Source organism: Eurosta solidaginis, chromosome 4 (genome assembly GCF_040869045.1).
Source record: "Eurosta solidaginis isolate ZX-2024a chromosome 4, ASM4086904v1, whole genome shotgun sequence".
Taxonomy (NCBI): domain Eukaryota; kingdom Metazoa; phylum Arthropoda; class Insecta; order Diptera; family Tephritidae; genus Eurosta; species Eurosta solidaginis.
In genome coordinates this window covers 32,342,112-32,358,618 of record NC_090322.1, presented here as the reverse complement: position 1 = coordinate 32,358,618, position 16,507 = coordinate 32,342,112, and the positions used below count along the sequence as shown (strand labels likewise).

The window sequence follows — 16,507 nt, the reverse complement described above, 5'->3', positions numbered from 1 at the left end:
TGTTGGATATTCTGTTGATGTTGATTTGCTATGGATTTGAGTAACGAATTATTGCGCGATAATTTTGTTGAGTGCGCGCGACCGTATAAAACTCAACGATTTCTTTGGTGGTGATGTCACCGGTGCTACGCTTGCATTAGCCACGGCTGCGTGTGGTGAGGTAATTGATGTATCCGAACTGAAACTCTTGAAGCTTTTCGATTTATTATGCTCCAAACTTGTGGACGTAGTACACGAAGATGAGCTGTTACTTATTGGTAACTTTGAATTAGATTTGAGTAGAAATAAATGTTTGGGTGGGAAAAGTTTGTGTTATAAAGCGATGCAGATGAGCTGTGCATAAGTTTGTTGGGTTGCGAGTTGACAGCACTTTTGGCAAACGCCGTTTGCATTGTTAGTTGCACTATTAGCGCCAATATGACTGGCAACGCTACCGCCAAATAGATTATGATGCACTTTGCTAAGCGGTCCAATTAGACGTGAGGTTCGTGATAAACCTGCGTTGTTGTTGTCCGTAGACGTACCCGACGTTTTTGTTTTCGTTTGCGAACCAATACAATCGCCGCCATACAATGCCTCTGGCTGTTGTAGCACAACTGAAGGTGAGAGATTTTGTGGGAGCGTTTTGGACTTGCCGCGTAATAGTAGCGGTGTTGTGTGAGTAGAAGCGATATTAGGTTTGGCAGCAGCTGCTGCTACGCTCAATAGATTGTGTTGTTCTACGCTAGGTACCGATAAGATATTCGTACGTGAACGTGATTTCATCATTTTTATCGGTGTCGACGTATTAGTTTGCATGCGACTTATCTCTGAGTCATCATCCTCATCGTCATGCTCGGAATCGTCATTGTTGGTATCATCGTCGCTGCCCTCGTTATAGGTTACGCCCTCACGCGCTCTACCATTGCGTTTATACTCTTCCGAGTCCATATCGGCATGCGTCGTTCTACCGTTACTCCCATCAATTTGATTGTGTTTACTAACGCTCGCTAATTGCTTGCTGCTAGTGGCTGTTGAGGTTCTAGTAGTACGCGCTTGCTTTGTGGGGGTAGCCAGCATGATATCGTCCTCATTAAACTCTACTAAATTTTCGCGCCCCTTTATTGTTGTGGACCTTGATGTTGACGCGGCTTGCGTGATATTCAAATGTTCGTCGTCTAAACTGATGCCATTTAGTACAATACCATAACGTTTCGTTTTCGCATTCGCATTTGTTTTATGCGCCGGCTGCGCTTGCGGTTTGTTGTTAGTGGGCGTGGCTGGTGTTGCTATGCTGCTTGCTATTGAACTCTTGCTGCTCGTGCTGTGCCGTTTCTCAGGCTTGTGCGTGAGTTTGCTCAACTTTGTTTTTTCCTTATCCACTTTCTTAGCTGACGGCGCAACTACCCCATCTGCGGCATCACTTTCATCATCAAAATCCGTATCTACTGTAGTACCACTAATTCCCCAGTTAAAACCGCAAGGCGGTGACATTTTCTTAGCACTGCTATTGCGTTTTACCACGCCTGTGCTAACGTTCGTTTGAGCGGAGCTAGAACCAGCACCAAAACCCAATGTACTGTTGGTGCGCTCAAAGAGTAAAGCCGCTACTTTCGAAGTTGCGCTTGCGTTCTTCAACGATGTCGATTTCTTCAAATTATTATTATTGCAATTTTTTTCGGCTTTACTTTTGCCACCAACGTTAATGCTACTGCTACTGGAGGAACTCTTCTGTTCCAGCGCCGCGCTTGAACTTGATAAGGAAGCGTTCGATTGTGCGCCGACACTGCTAGTATCGCCACCGGCGACGTGTACAAGACTACCGCTGCACGACGAGCCGTTCGATTGTGGACGCGCGCACTCAACGTTGTCGTCGTCTTCAATAACAAGCGGCACGTAAAATGTAGAACGTCGTCGTTGTTGTTTCTCCTCAGTGCTGGCGCTACTTTGGCTTTGGTTGTTTGCTGTAAGAGGTGTGTTTTGCGCTTTATTAGAGCTAGGTGATGGCGTTTGGGTTAGCGTATTTTTTGTTGTGTATTTTTGTGGCGTTGTTTCAATGGCTTGCAACATTTTTGTGCGTATTTATGTTGTTTAGTGCAGGGCTTTTATTTGTGGTGCGTTGTTTAGAATTATGGCATGAGGCGCTTTCATGCTTTAGACTTTTTGAGGCGCGTTTAAATGTGATTATAGATATATATTTCAACAGGTTAGTTTGTGTTTTGGCAACCCGAAGTATTTACTGGCAGGTTGAAGGTACAATATGCGGCTGCTCGGTGAATACTTAATGCTTTGCTCACAGAATTCACGAGTTTTGTTATTGTTATTTACAATTGCGATATAGACCGTTTATTTCTCAATTCTAAGTTATTTTTTAAGAATTTCTTCAATTATTCACAGGCTTTTACCATTAAGCTCTATATTTAATGAAAATTGTTGAAGATAAAAAAATATTTTAAGTAATTTAATTAAAAAAATTTTTTTTTTTAATTTCGTTTGCAATATTTTTGCTTCGGTAATAATTAAAATTTGTTGTTTGTATTATATATATTTTTTTATATTTTAGCACTTCACAATTTTGTATTATTAATGGAAGAGCACGAGTTTTTTTTCAAATCAATTAAATTTTTTAAAAAAAATAAAATGTTTGTATATTTTTCATTAATTTTGTTAACGAAGTATTGCCAAATTTTTTGCTTGTTTTATGGTTCAAACGAAAAATGTTATGAGATTTTTTAAATTTCTTTGAGTTGGCATACTTTTGTATTTGGAAAATATTTTTATTCTGACTCTCTCTTTTGGCTAGGCCTAAATTGGTTTGAAAATCATTTTTGAAAATAACGATAAATCTATTTTTTTTTTAAATTTGTATCAAGTGTTTTCATAATATCGAGTTTATTGCAAATTTTTTTTTTAAGCACAAACTTTTTTTAAGTTCCAATTAATTTTTGCGTTAGTTTTAAAATATTTTTTAAATAATATTAAGAAATAAAATAAAAAATGCTTAGAATTGAAGCTGATTTTTGTGTAAAGTTCACAATTTTTCTTTAGTATTTAGTAAGCAAATGTTAAAAAAAAATCGAATTTTATTAAATTTTAGAAAGCCAGGTATTGAATAAAACTTTAAAATTATGTTTTTGTGCCTTTTAGAGTTAAAAAAAATAAAGCTTTGTATTGAAAAAATTTTTTGACCTTCATTTATCAGTTTTTTTCAATGTTTTGTAAAAACAATTTAAGCAAATTTTCAAAAATTTTAAATTAATAAAAGTAAGGTTTAAAATTAAAGCTTTGAAAAACCGTTTGCTTTCAGATTCCGTTTAACTTACAGACTCAACTGAAGGGATTTCGATTTACTTTTGTTTATGAAATAATCAGAAATATGAAAAGTTCGATGATTTGAAGTTTTGTTTACAGTGTATTAGACAATGTTAAATTTTTTTAAATTTTTCCATGTTTTTATTTATTATAATTTTTTTTATTTGTTTTTTTTTCTTCAATTAAAAAATATACAAAATCTTAAAAAAGCTGGTTTTTATTTAAATTTTTTTTAGTTTTTAGTTTATTTGCCCATATTATGAAATAAATTAAATATTTTCAAATTTACATTTATACAACAAAATGTTTAAGAAATAACAATTTCCAAATGATTAAATTTGCTTATTATTTTTTTTAAATTATAAGGCTTAAATTGCAAATATAAAGAGTTTTCAAACATTTAAATTTAAAAAATAAACAAAATATTTTTTTACTATTAAAATCTTTTTTGCGTTTAATTATTTATAGTTTTTAAATTTAAATTGCAAATCATAATTATTTTTGAAAGTTTTAAATTTGAAAAATAATTTAAATATTTTAATTAAAATTTTTTTAGAAAGTTTTTTTTGCACATCTTGGGTTGAACTGGCCGGTGAGTGCAAACGCCACATAGACTGATAAAGTTCATAGTGTCAAACCTTTAAAGCAATCAACATTTTAAAGCTTCTCAATAAATTTAAATTTTAAATGAAAACTAGTTTAAAAAATTTTGAATTAAAAAAAAATTGAATTGCTAAATCTAAAATTTGTTTAAACCCACATTTTTTATTTTAAAAATATAAAATTTTTTACTTTTAGTTATTTCTGAGTATTTTACAAATCTTAAAAATAAAGAAAAAATAATAATTTTGTAGTACATTCTACTATATTCTTTTTTTCGTTTTAAAGAAATTGAATATTTTCTATTTCTCATCACTTGTTTACTTTACAACATTCAAGCAAATATTTAAATAAGATTTGTTCATTAAAAAAAATTAAATTTTTTCTAAACTTTCCAAATTATTTTATAAAATTTAGTTTTAACTTAAAACTGGCTTGTTTTTCACATAAAATATTCAAAAAAAAAATCGAACTCATTTTGTTAAATATTTTAAACAGTTTTGCTGTTAATAAAACTAAAAAAAATAAAATTTTGCTTATTATTATTAGTTTTTTTTTACTTGTGCAAATATTTTGAGAAGATTGAAAATAGTTTGCACTTCAAATTTTTTTTTTAAACGAGAAAAAATGTTTCCGATTTTCTCAAAAATGTTTCAAACGCTTTGTTTTGTTTTCTAACGTAATTTTTAAAAATGTTCCCAATTTACATTTTTAATCTCTTTAAAATCTTAAAGCAAAATTTTTAATTTAATTCAAAATAATTCATGAGCTTATCACCGGGTAATAATGATATTCAAATTATATTTTTTATTTTTTGAAATTTCAAACATTAACTATGGCTTTACAAAAATAAAATTTGGGCTTTCAAATTGGAACTAAAAATTTTTAGTAAACACATTATTTTTAAATTTCTTTACTAAAGATTTTTAAAATCATTTAAAATGTTTTTTTTTTGTATTTTTCTTATTTAAGCTTTTCTGAAACAAAATTCATCGTCTAAATTTGATGTTTTTTAATATTTAATGCATTAAAAAATTTCATATAGATCACTTTTTTTAATATTATATTGTGTACTTTTTTATTGAACATTTGTTAAAAAGCCAAAAACTTTAAAATGTTGTGTAAAAAAAATGTTTTGAAATATTTATATTTTTTTTGACGTTTTCAATTTTCGCAGCTTTTTTTTTAAGTTTTAGAAAATTTCAACGTGAAATTTTTTTAAATTTAATTTCACAAAAACTGTTATATTTTTTTTAGAAATACTTAACAAACTTAGTATTGAAAACTAAAAAAATAATTTTTACAAATTAAAAAATTTTATAAAGATGACGTTTTTGATATATAGTGTTTGTTTTTTATTTATTTTATTTTTTATTTAACATTTCGTGACGTTTTTCAAAGTTATGATTTCTTCAAATAATGAAAACATTTAAAAATTTTATTCACCAATAAGACTTTGTTGACATTAAATTTATTACTTTAAAATTTTTTGAAAATCAAAATTTCTGAAAATGTGTTCTAAATTTTTTTGCTTAATTTTATTTTTTTAAAAATTTAAAAATTCATAAAAATTTTTTTTAATATATTTTTCACAAATTAAACAAAAATTTCTTCCTTTCAATGTAACAAAAAGAAAATAATTAGCATTTTAAATGGATAAACTTTGCATGCGCTTTCAACACCGGCTTTGTAGTGTTTTCAGCTGACTTTCCTACCTTTAAAACTTTTTGTAATTTAATCTCGAGCTTCTTTCGTCTGGTTTTATTTACTTTACCTACTGTTTTTTTTTTTGTATTTTTTTGTAGATAGACTTTTTTATACGTTATCTTGTGCACTGCTGCACACTCCAACACTTTTTTGGTTTTATTGTTGTATTTTATCAACTTCACATAATTTTTGTAAACTTCTTTTATATTTTTTCACATCAACACACTTCAAGCATGTATCGTTGTTGTTTTATAAGCATGGAGTTACAAAACACGTTTTTCGTTTACTTCACACTTGTCGTGCTTTGTTTTATTGTTTATGCATTTTTCGTTGCATCTCAAAGCAAGCAAGAAACTGAAAAAAGTACGATAGCGAGCACAAAACAAAAACCGAAAGACAAGCAGTTATTTTTTTTTTTTTTTTTGCCTTTTTTCATATAATCACTTTTTACTTTAAGAATTTTATTTATCTCATTTTCTTAACAGAATATCTTTAATCATTTTACTTTTCTTTATACTCCATTTATTATTTCTTTTGCTTACATAAAATTTAATTCCCCCACATAAAATATAATTTCCTATTAGATATGGATGTTTACACACACACATTTATAAAAAAAAAAAATTCCCAGCCGTTCGCGCGTTTCACTCACGTTCGACCACAACACGGTCTCACACTCAACTGACAAGTTGATATTCATATTTCCATGTAATGAGCGCGCAACCAAACCACATTGGAAATTGTGCAGTTTTTGAGTTGATGCATTTGAGAGAAAACTCGCACTCAACAAGCTGATCGCTTTGTTTTGAGTGTGTTTGTAGTTTCCAATAGGATTAGCATTTGGAGTTGCCCAATCGATTTTGTTTGTAGGGTAGGAATATAAAAACGGAGTCTTATGGGATCTTACTTTATCTAAAGGAGAATGAAGAGAAAATATAATAAACTAACTCTGCCCTCCCCCTCTTCACTTTTTCCTAATCTTTTATTCACTCCTCCCTCCGTCTTTTTTGCTTCATCTATCTCCATCTTCGTCCCATTCTATCTCTCTCTCAGTCTATCTCTTTTGTTCCAGTCCCAGTCCCAGTCCCACTCCGAGTCTCAGTCCCAGTCCTAGTCCTAATCCCAGTCCCAGTCCGTCTCTGGTCGGAAAAAAGGATCGTAAACACTAATATAGGCAAATTTGTATACCAAATTTCTGGCAAATCGAATAGGACGTATGTAAATAGGTATGTGGGTGTTATTAATTTCTATCTATATTTCGGCTTCGCATGCATATTTATCAGTTTTGCCAGGTTGATGCGACTAAATCGAATATCACAATGAAAATTACTTTAGACCTCTCAGCAACAGCTTTCATTTGATATCCATATTACCCACTCATTCCAGTGTGTATCCGGGTCCACGTTAGACCCTAGTCACCCAGCGGTATAATATATTACTCTGTACTAAAGCACTCATCAACAGCTTTCATTTGATATCCATATTGTATAAGCATTGCCTAGGCAGTCACGGGCCCACGTTTTGGCCTATATCTCGAGACCCTAGTCACCCAGGGGTATGAAAATTACCCTCTACTAAAGCACTCATCAAAAGCCCCCCCCCCCCCCCCCCCCCCCCCCCCCCCTATACTTGATATTATTCGCTATAATATTTTTTATTGATAAGCAGGTTATTTAGTTAAACACCAAGCAATTACACGGAAGTATATCCCCACCACCTGAAAATATGAGTGCCACTGCGTATACATAACATTTTATTAATTCGTATAAACATTTAAAAAAATTGCAATAAAATAATATCGCGAATATAAACTGAGATATCTATCCTATATTTCAAGTTAGATCAAACGACACACGTGGTGCAAAACAAATTCAAAATTGGTTCAGTAGTTTAGGAGTTCATCGCGGACAAACATAGTGACACGTGATTTTTATATATAAAGATATAATAATATAATATTTCAAACAAATCTTAAACGCGCACCAAACGTCATTTGCTAGTTATACTGGAATGCTTCAGGAAAAATTTTGCCGGTTAAGGTCCCATGTACAAAAGTTATGAGTCACGCCGACTCAGAGAAAAGGATATGTTGTTGTTGTTGTAGCGATAAGGACACAGCTTGAAGGTTTTGAGGAGTGTTATCGATGTTGATAGTCTTTTGTCGGACATACATAGATCCGGTACGTTCCGGTAACAAGCACCATTAAGGAACTAGCCCGACCACCTCGGGAACGATTTAGTATGACCACATGAAAACTTCTAGGTCTTAACGCCCACCCACTCCCTAGATTCATTAGGAACTTGGGGTCGCCAGAGCCCCGACTGCAAAGGAAACAGGATTCGCCATTTCTATTCTTGGGATTATTCTCGACAGTCATCTGCGATCTGGAAAATTAATGTGCAGGACAGAACTTGGAAGGCTATTGTTGCCTTCGAAATGCTGAATCTGCAACCGGGTGACATCGTGGGCAAGACGGCCACACCCCGGGCGTCAATGGGAATCCGAGACATAAGCAGGGCCGGTATCACGTATTTCGATTAGTGACTGCAAACCATTTTCACTCGAGCGATAACTATGCAACAGTCAAACTATTTTTAAAAATTATAATAAGTTATGGATCTAACGAGTACTCTTTGTCACTAGTTCGCATATACCATTAATGGGATCTACCATTTCAGAACTGTTGTGATTTAAAAAATCGGTTTCGATCACGAATAGTAACACGTAATACGGGCCCTGGTGAGTCAAGGGCACTCGACTTCATCCCAGACTACCGTCAAGAGAGGAATGAAGTGGGGAAATATAGTTTGGGGCTGGAGTCTGGTAAACCTGTTCCCGGACGAATGGTAACTTGTCGGAGTTATTCTGCTATGAGCTCGATCTTAGCTGAAAATTTAAGCTGCCTGATCATTGCAGAATGTTCCAGAAGGAGGTCGCCGCTATTAAGGATGCAGTAGATGGGATGCTGTCCGCCGCTTTAACTGTGAGGGAATTTAATATTCACTTTGAAACTGGGTTGTTTTGGATTTCTTCACCTCACTCGCAGTGGTATCGAAGTAGCCCTGGGTACTTATAATCTCGTTGCCATGGCAAAGGTACATCCCCGGGCTAATTTTACACTCATCCCTTGACCCGAGCAGGAACTTTTCTAAACTGCGGCTGACAATAGAGGCTTTGAAATTCCGCTAATCACTTGCTCTTCAATTCTGGATAGGAGAACCTCTCGTTAGCTAAGCACGCACTGGGCTAGGCCAGGTAGCGAGATTTTTCTGGACAGTTATTGCCTGTAAGTGCCCGCTGGGATTAATGCGCTCTGACAAAGTTCATATATCCATGTTAATTGGAATATTAACGGGGTACGGCGCACTGTGAGTTCGTAAGGTACTCCTTAATCTGTATCATGCTGCATCAATATATTATTTTAGGAAGCAGATTGAAGCGAAATAAAGGAAAACGAGGTAAGGGGAAAGAGACTGGGAAACAGATAGAAGATAGAGATCAGGGAGCGGAAGAGGGCGAAGAAAAGGGAGCTAGAACTAGAAATGAATGCAGAGAAAAAGAGATAAGGAGAGAGAGATACGCAGAGAGGGAGGGAGGGGCGCATAAAAATAATACGACAGTTTAAGAGATAAAAACTTCGTAGAAGTCATACACATAAACCATTGGTACATAGGTCAGAAGAACGTCTGCCAGATCTGCTAGTGTACATATAAATTTAAAACTTTTTTCAAAAATCTTGTTCCTAAAATGTGGCAACCTTTCATCTTCTTTTATAATTAAACTAAAAATGTAGCTGGAAGTTCATCACTCAGCTGCTGATGCGATTTCAAAAATGTATAAAAATAACCTCATTGGTTACGATATCGCCTCTGCGCCGAGTCGCCGACTATCATTCAAAGCGTGCACACGTCGTCTTTTTTTCTCTCAGTGACTAGTTTTGTGACTTACAATTGTTATTGTGTTAACGTTCCGTTAATCACTCCATTTCTTTTTCCTTCATTCTTACCATTGTTTTTCTTTTTTGATTAAGCCCACGTGTTAATTTAAATTTATATTTTGAATAAATATTAGCTTTAAAATGGCTCCGGGACCTCCGGATAGGTCACCGAATCGCTTTTCCGCGTTAAGTGATCATCTAGACAACCCAACCAGAAAAAGACAGAAAGCTAATCCTAAACAAGAGACTTTCCCAGCACTCCGCCCAAAATGCCCTCCAACCTATAACCCAAAATTCCTTCTAATTTCATCCGCAGACAATAATAAACCATTATACCAGCTAAGTCCTTTTGCCATTAAAAAATCAATTGAAGCTATATCAACCGAAACAGATGCAATTACCCAACTTCGGGACGGTAATATACTTGTCTTGGCGCGCACCGCACAAGTGGCAGACAGGTTTCTAAAAGTGAAATCTTTCCCCAACCTTTGTCCAATTGTTGTAAAATTACACGACACCTTGAATTCGGTTAAAGGTGTAATCTATGCTCCCTGCATTAAGCACGTGGAAGAAGAAGAAATAGTACGTGAAATGAAAGACCAAAAAGTTACGGGTGTATACAAATTTACAAAAAAAGTTGAAGGCAAAACTATCTTCACTGGGCAAATGGTCTTAACATTTGACCTGTACCGACTCCCTGAATCCGTAGAAGTAGCATGGTATAAAACCAAGGTTCAACCCTACATTCCAAGTCCAATGCGTTGTAGGCGCTGCCAAATTCTAGGACATACCCAAAAAAGATGCCAAAAAGTGCCAATATGTGACACTTGTAATCTTCCACTTCATAACCCTGAAAAATGCGTCAGAACTCAATGTGCTAATTGTAAAGAAGAGCACGCAGCTTCGGACAAAAATTGTCCAAAATATGTCGAAGCCAAGGAAATCCTTAAGATTAAAACTGCCGAAAAATGCAGTATGGGCGAAGCACGGAAAAAATACAAAAATAGATTACCCCTCTCACAACGCCTAAACTCCTACGCCTCTACCACAAAAAATAGCACATCTACCAATATTCATTCATCAAACACTATTGATAAACCTAATACCGAAAATGAAAAATCTACCGATGCTAATGCATCAGCGCAAAACACGTATACCACTGGACTTGACCCCAATAACCAAACCGAAAAACCAAGCTCAAGCAACCTCAATATATTAAATTACACCACTACCGAAAATCCAACTTCAAGTAACCTCAATAAATCAAACTATACCTCTACCGAAAAATCCACCTCAAGCATCCTCAATAAAATAAATCCCACTACTTCTTTAGAAAATTATTCATTACTACAAACTAATATACCAACCACCCATCTAAATCCAACATCTGAATCAAATATGACAACACCAATGTCACCAATATCAGTTTTTACCCAAAATCTACTAAAAAACAATGACTACTATGTCGAAAACAACAACGGCAGTAACAAAACCTCTTCGATGGATTATTCCATCGACGACTTTTAACCAAATCTCTCTTAAGTCCCTCGCTTCTGTAAAGTTCACCTTTACAAAAGACAGAGCACACTTCCTCTTCTCTCTCATGGACCTGAATATTCTCCAGTGGAATATGAAAGGTTTCTATAACAACTTCTCTGAACTCCAGACTCTTATCAAACGGTATAACCCAAGCATTATCGCAATTCAAGAAACACATTGTCCCCACAACTCTAATCCAGTCTTTCTAAACAGCTATTCCACCTACTTTGTAAATTCTTCGTCAAATACCACGGCCAAACAAGGCGCGGGCTTAGCAATAAAGAACTATATCCCACATAGGAAAATAGACGTCAACTCCCAACTTCAAGTAGTAGTGATCCAGGTAGATTTGAGTATCAAGTTCTCCGTGGCATCTATCTATATACCGCCTTGTCAAACATTCAGCAGCAGGGACCTAACCGATATTTTCGAAGCAGTTAACACACCACTTATAGTACTTGGTGACTTTAACGGTTGGAATAGCCTATGGGGCGCCTCCTCCGACAATCACCGAGGCCGGATTATAGAAAATGCTATAAGACTATCCGACATGTGCCTTTTGAATGATGGCAGTCCGACCCACTTTTCCACTCACTCTTCCCTTTCCCACGTAGACATATCCCTCTGCTCCCCCCCACTGTTCCCACTTATACAGTGGAAAGCACTAGACGACCTCCACAACAGCGACCACTTCCCGTTAATCCTAAACATCTCATTGTATCCAAACACCACCCGACGCGCAAAACCAATACCCAAATTTCTACTTGATTTCGCTGACTGGGAGAACTTCAAAAAGGATGTTGACCTGGAACTTAGCGCTAGAGCTGAATCCTACTCTCCAAATCATGAGGCGTCTAGCATTGCTAAAGCAATACACGTGGCCGCAAACCATTGCATCCCCCAAGCATCACCCTCCCGAAGAACCCACGTACCTTGGTGGAACAAGGATCTCACGATCCTTCGAAGGGATAAAATGCAAGCTTGGCATAGATTTAAAAATAACCCAACACCTTTAAACCTTATAAACTTCAAAAAACTCAATGCCAGATTTCGTAAAGAAATGAAAACACAAAAAAAGACAAGTTTCGAAAAATTTACTAAATCTATCTCCCCCAATTCTTCTGTATCCGATATCTGGAATAAAATCAATAGACTATGCCACAGAAACCCGCGCACACCAGTAATTGCAATTAAAATTAATAACAACATAACTTCGGACCCATCCATAATATCCAACGAATTTGCTTCTGCGTGGTCCAATCTCTCGTCCGACGCGAACTTTTCTCACCGATATAGGGAAGACAAAATTCATACCTTGAGCCAGACTTGCCCCCGTAGTGAAACCAATCCAAAAGCAGCTCTCATAGAAAAACCAATCACAATGATCGAACTTATATCTTCCATCAGCAAAGCAAAAGGCAAAACACCCGGCTTCGACCGAATATCCTATAAAATGATCCGCGAAATGCCGGCAATGGGAACATCCCGATTGCTACAGCTTTATAACTCCATCTTAGACACTGGCATAATCCCTCAAAGCTGGAAAATTGCTACCGTTATACCAATACCTAAGCCAAATAAGAACTCTCTTTCCACAGATGGGTACCGCCCTATATCGCTTCTTTCATGCCTCTCTAAAATCATGGAACGCATAGTTGCAAATCGAATTGCATGGTTCACTGAGACCCAACAGCTTATTAACCCCAACCAAGTAGCATTCAGAACCAACAGAGGGTGCACCGACGCTCTCCTTCACATTGACCATTATGTCACGAAAGCTCTCTCAGCTCGTAACCATGTCTCTATTCTCTCGCTAGACTTTGAAAAGGCTTTTGACCGAGTTGGACCGCACGCTATTCTTAACCGCCTTCGCTCGTGGGGTGTAGGCCCCAGAATATTCTACTTCGTTAAATCGTTTCTAACCAATCGCAAGTTTCGTGTAAAAATTAATAATGTATTCTCGGATGTATATCCGTTAGAAAATGGTATTCCTCAGGGTTCTCCACTATCCGTAATCTTGTTTAGCATTGCATTTAATGATATAAGTAACATTATAAAAGCTAAAAGTTCGGTAGATCATTGCCTTTACGCAGACGATGTCTACATATTATGCAAAAGAAACGAAAACGAAGTAACAAATCTTATCTTTAAAAATTTAATAAAGGAAATCCTGGACTGGGGTGACTACTCCGGAGCCAGAATTTCCTTAGAAAAAACTAAAAAATTCCACATATGTAGGAAACATTCCTGCGATTTCGATAACCATACTTTAGAAATAAATAATATAGTGATCGAAAATGTAAAAAAGTTGAAGATATTAGGTATTATATTCTCGCATAACTACAAGTGGATGTGCCACTTCACTCATTTAAAAAAAGCATTAGCTGCCAGAATTAATATTGTTACTTACCTTGCTAGTAAGAAATGCCATGTACATATTAACACCCTAATGTATATAACTAAAATGTTAATCTTAAGTAAAATCGACTATGGGCTCTTTCTCTTCTGGAATTCACCTAAATCTGCAATCAACATCATTAAGCCAGCTTATCACCAAGCCGCGCGTGCAAGCGTTTTTGCTTTTCGTACAACACCCATTATAAACATTTTAGCAGAGGCAGGCCTACCAACCATTGAAGATAGAATATACCAAGTCCTTGCGAGACTTGTTCCTAAACTTCTCTTTCCAACCAACTCGATCATTGATTGTGACATAAAAAATATCAACATTGCCAGAGGTCGACAAAAATATCCATCTTCAATGCATAAAGTACTCGAAATCGCCAATAGCCTGGAACTATACAACACATCGGAGAACTACCAATCACAAGCCCCAGCATGGCAAATCAATAAAACATCGTGTGACTTTTCACTATGCAAATTCAAGAAGGACACCACACCTCCAGAAGCGTTTTGCACAATGTTCCAAGAACGCAAAGAATTCTACGCAACCGAAAACTGGAACATATGGTTCACAGATGGATCAAAGTCCGACCATGCACCGGCAAGTTTCGCAGTGGTCGACTCAGACGGCGCCACTTTAATGGTGCAAACACTACCGGACTTCACATCCGTCTTTACTGCAGAAGCAGTTGCCATCAAACATGCAGTAACTATGGCATTGGAAAACAATTGCAAAACTCTTATATGCACCGACAGTAAATCCGTACTTCAAGCCATCCAAAACCCGCTATCCCACTCTACAACAATAAATCAAATCAGAGATGCGCTCATCAACAACAATGCGAAAATACGCCTGCTCTGGATACCAGGGCATGTTGGTATTCAAGGAAACGAAATGGCAGACAATGCAGCGAAACTAGCATCACAGTCACCAGTTACAAAAGATACCACATGTTCAAAGATAGATATACGCACAGCAATCAAAAGACATATTCACGCAAAAACGAAACGAGAATGGCAAAACTACACCCACCACCATTATACTGGTATAAACAGAGATTTGATATCTCCCAAATATCCCACGGACATATGGAAGTCCCAAATACAAACTTTCTCGCGGTTACGCCTTGGTCATACTTTGGACACTCACCAACACCTTCTTACTGGTGAGGCAGCTCCAGCCTGTGCACGCTGCGGAGAAACCATAACACTAAAACACATTTTTATTGACTGCCCTGCTTTGATCGACATCAGAAATCAGTACCTCAGAAGGAACTGGACAGAGCTTTTAATAAATCCGTCAAAAGACAATATAACCTGTATATACAACTTTATCAAACACATCCGAGCCCGAGTCTGAGAACTAGTTATAGAGAAAAAAAAAAAAAAAAAAAGTTAAGTATGTATCTACCAAATATAAGTATATTACATAGCTAGAGCTGATAGCCCTGGCAGCTAATGCTCGTCTAATGTTAACTTATTAATTTATTTAATCTGTTAATAAATAATAATAATAATAATAAAAATAAAGAATTTATGTATCCATAAAAAACAATAATACATACATATGTATGTATATACATATGTACATATACATAAACAAATATACACAACACAGCGGCGAACAAACAAAACAAATTACTACACGCTGGCATTTCAAAATCCGGTTTTGTTGAATACAAAAAGAAATAATAAATAATAAGCGATAGAGGCACGACTTCCACGATTTTAGTTTCAATGTGTTTTGTTATTTTTTGAGTCGCAACTATGGATACTCTCACACGGAAAAACACTCGCAGGGTGCTAATTTTTTGAGTTTCGTTTTGAGTCAAGATTTATAATATGTTTGTTTGAGTGAGTTTCCATGGTTTTTGTAATTAATTTATTTTTGTACTTTTTATGCTTTTTTAATGTTATAGATATAAACCTGTGGGATGATTTAATTTTACTTTTCAATAGATTATTTCTTTTATATCGCAACTGCACGTTGTTGGTAGAAATATAAAGAAATACAAACACTTGAAGGCGTCTACGATACGAGTTCTTACATTTGAATGGGCCCCTTTTCTTGTTGTTGTTGTTGTTGTTGTTGTATTAACGACAAAGACAATCCCCGAAGGTTTTGGTGTTATCGATGTGATGGTCCTTTCCCGGATATATGTAGATCCGGTACGTTCCGTTAACAAAGCACCATTAAGGTGCTAGCCCGGCCATCTTGGGAACGATTAATATCCCACCCCCCACCCCCAAGTTCCATGAGTATGATACACTCATATTTATAACACGATTCCCCTCGCGTAGGTGAGGGTGGCAATTGGGCTGCGGAAGTTTTGAAGCTATAAAGCTTTGTATTGTGCTTATCAACCCCCTACGTATCGTATTTAGAGCCCAGACATCTTAAAATACAGGATTGAGTAAGTGGTCGTGTAGCGTGATCTTTAATAATTTATTTAATGATCAACTTCATCTCGTAATTCCTCTCATAACTTCAGGGACGCTAACCTGAATCGAACACAAATCCATTCATAGACCAAGTGTTCATTTTTATGACGTCAGTTATCGCGAAGCAGAGGTGACTGCGTAATTTGCAACGACCAATATCCATTTCGTGGGTGCTTTGAAAGGAGGTGACACTACAATCAAGCATTATGTCTGAAGAACCATATATAAATGAATTTCAAACGCGATAAACCAGCGTGTATTATAATTTAAGCTCAAACCCATTGAACGATTTTATCCCACGATAACTGAAGCCGTTAGGAAACAGCAGAGCCAAATCAAGCGATTCCCATAGATATGTCGGCCTTTTCATCGCAACGCTGACTTTCACATTCTTCCACATTATACGCCAGAGCATCTTTATTCCTTGGGAAAAACGTGCCTATTTAGCTTACTCGAAGAGTTTATGCCCGCTAAGCTATTGTGGCGAATATTAGAATCACTATGCTGTTAGTATATAATCACAACAACAAAAAACGCAAGCAGCCATACTTATGTACATCTACACATTAAAGCAAGCAGCCACATTT

At 35.9% G+C, this 16,507-nt stretch overlaps 2 protein-coding genes across 19 annotated transcripts in view; both read right to left on the bottom strand.

Moving 5' to 3' along the window:
• The window catches only part of raskol (Ras GTPase-activating protein raskol), a 536,164-nt gene that overhangs the window by 133,430 nt on the left and 386,227 nt on the right, over window positions 1-16,507 (bottom strand). The window lies entirely within an intron of this gene.
• LOC137249543 (uncharacterized) lies at window positions 312-7,119 on the bottom strand. The gene is made up of 2 exons (XM_067781170.1): window positions 5,607-7,119; window positions 312-2,393 (listed from the first exon to the last, which is right to left on the bottom strand). Exon 2 carries the CDS (start codon window positions 2,047-2,049, stop codon window positions 313-315), a length of 1,737 nt encoding a protein of 578 aa, XP_067637271.1. The 5' UTR covers window positions 2,050-2,393; window positions 5,607-7,119; the 3' UTR covers window position 312.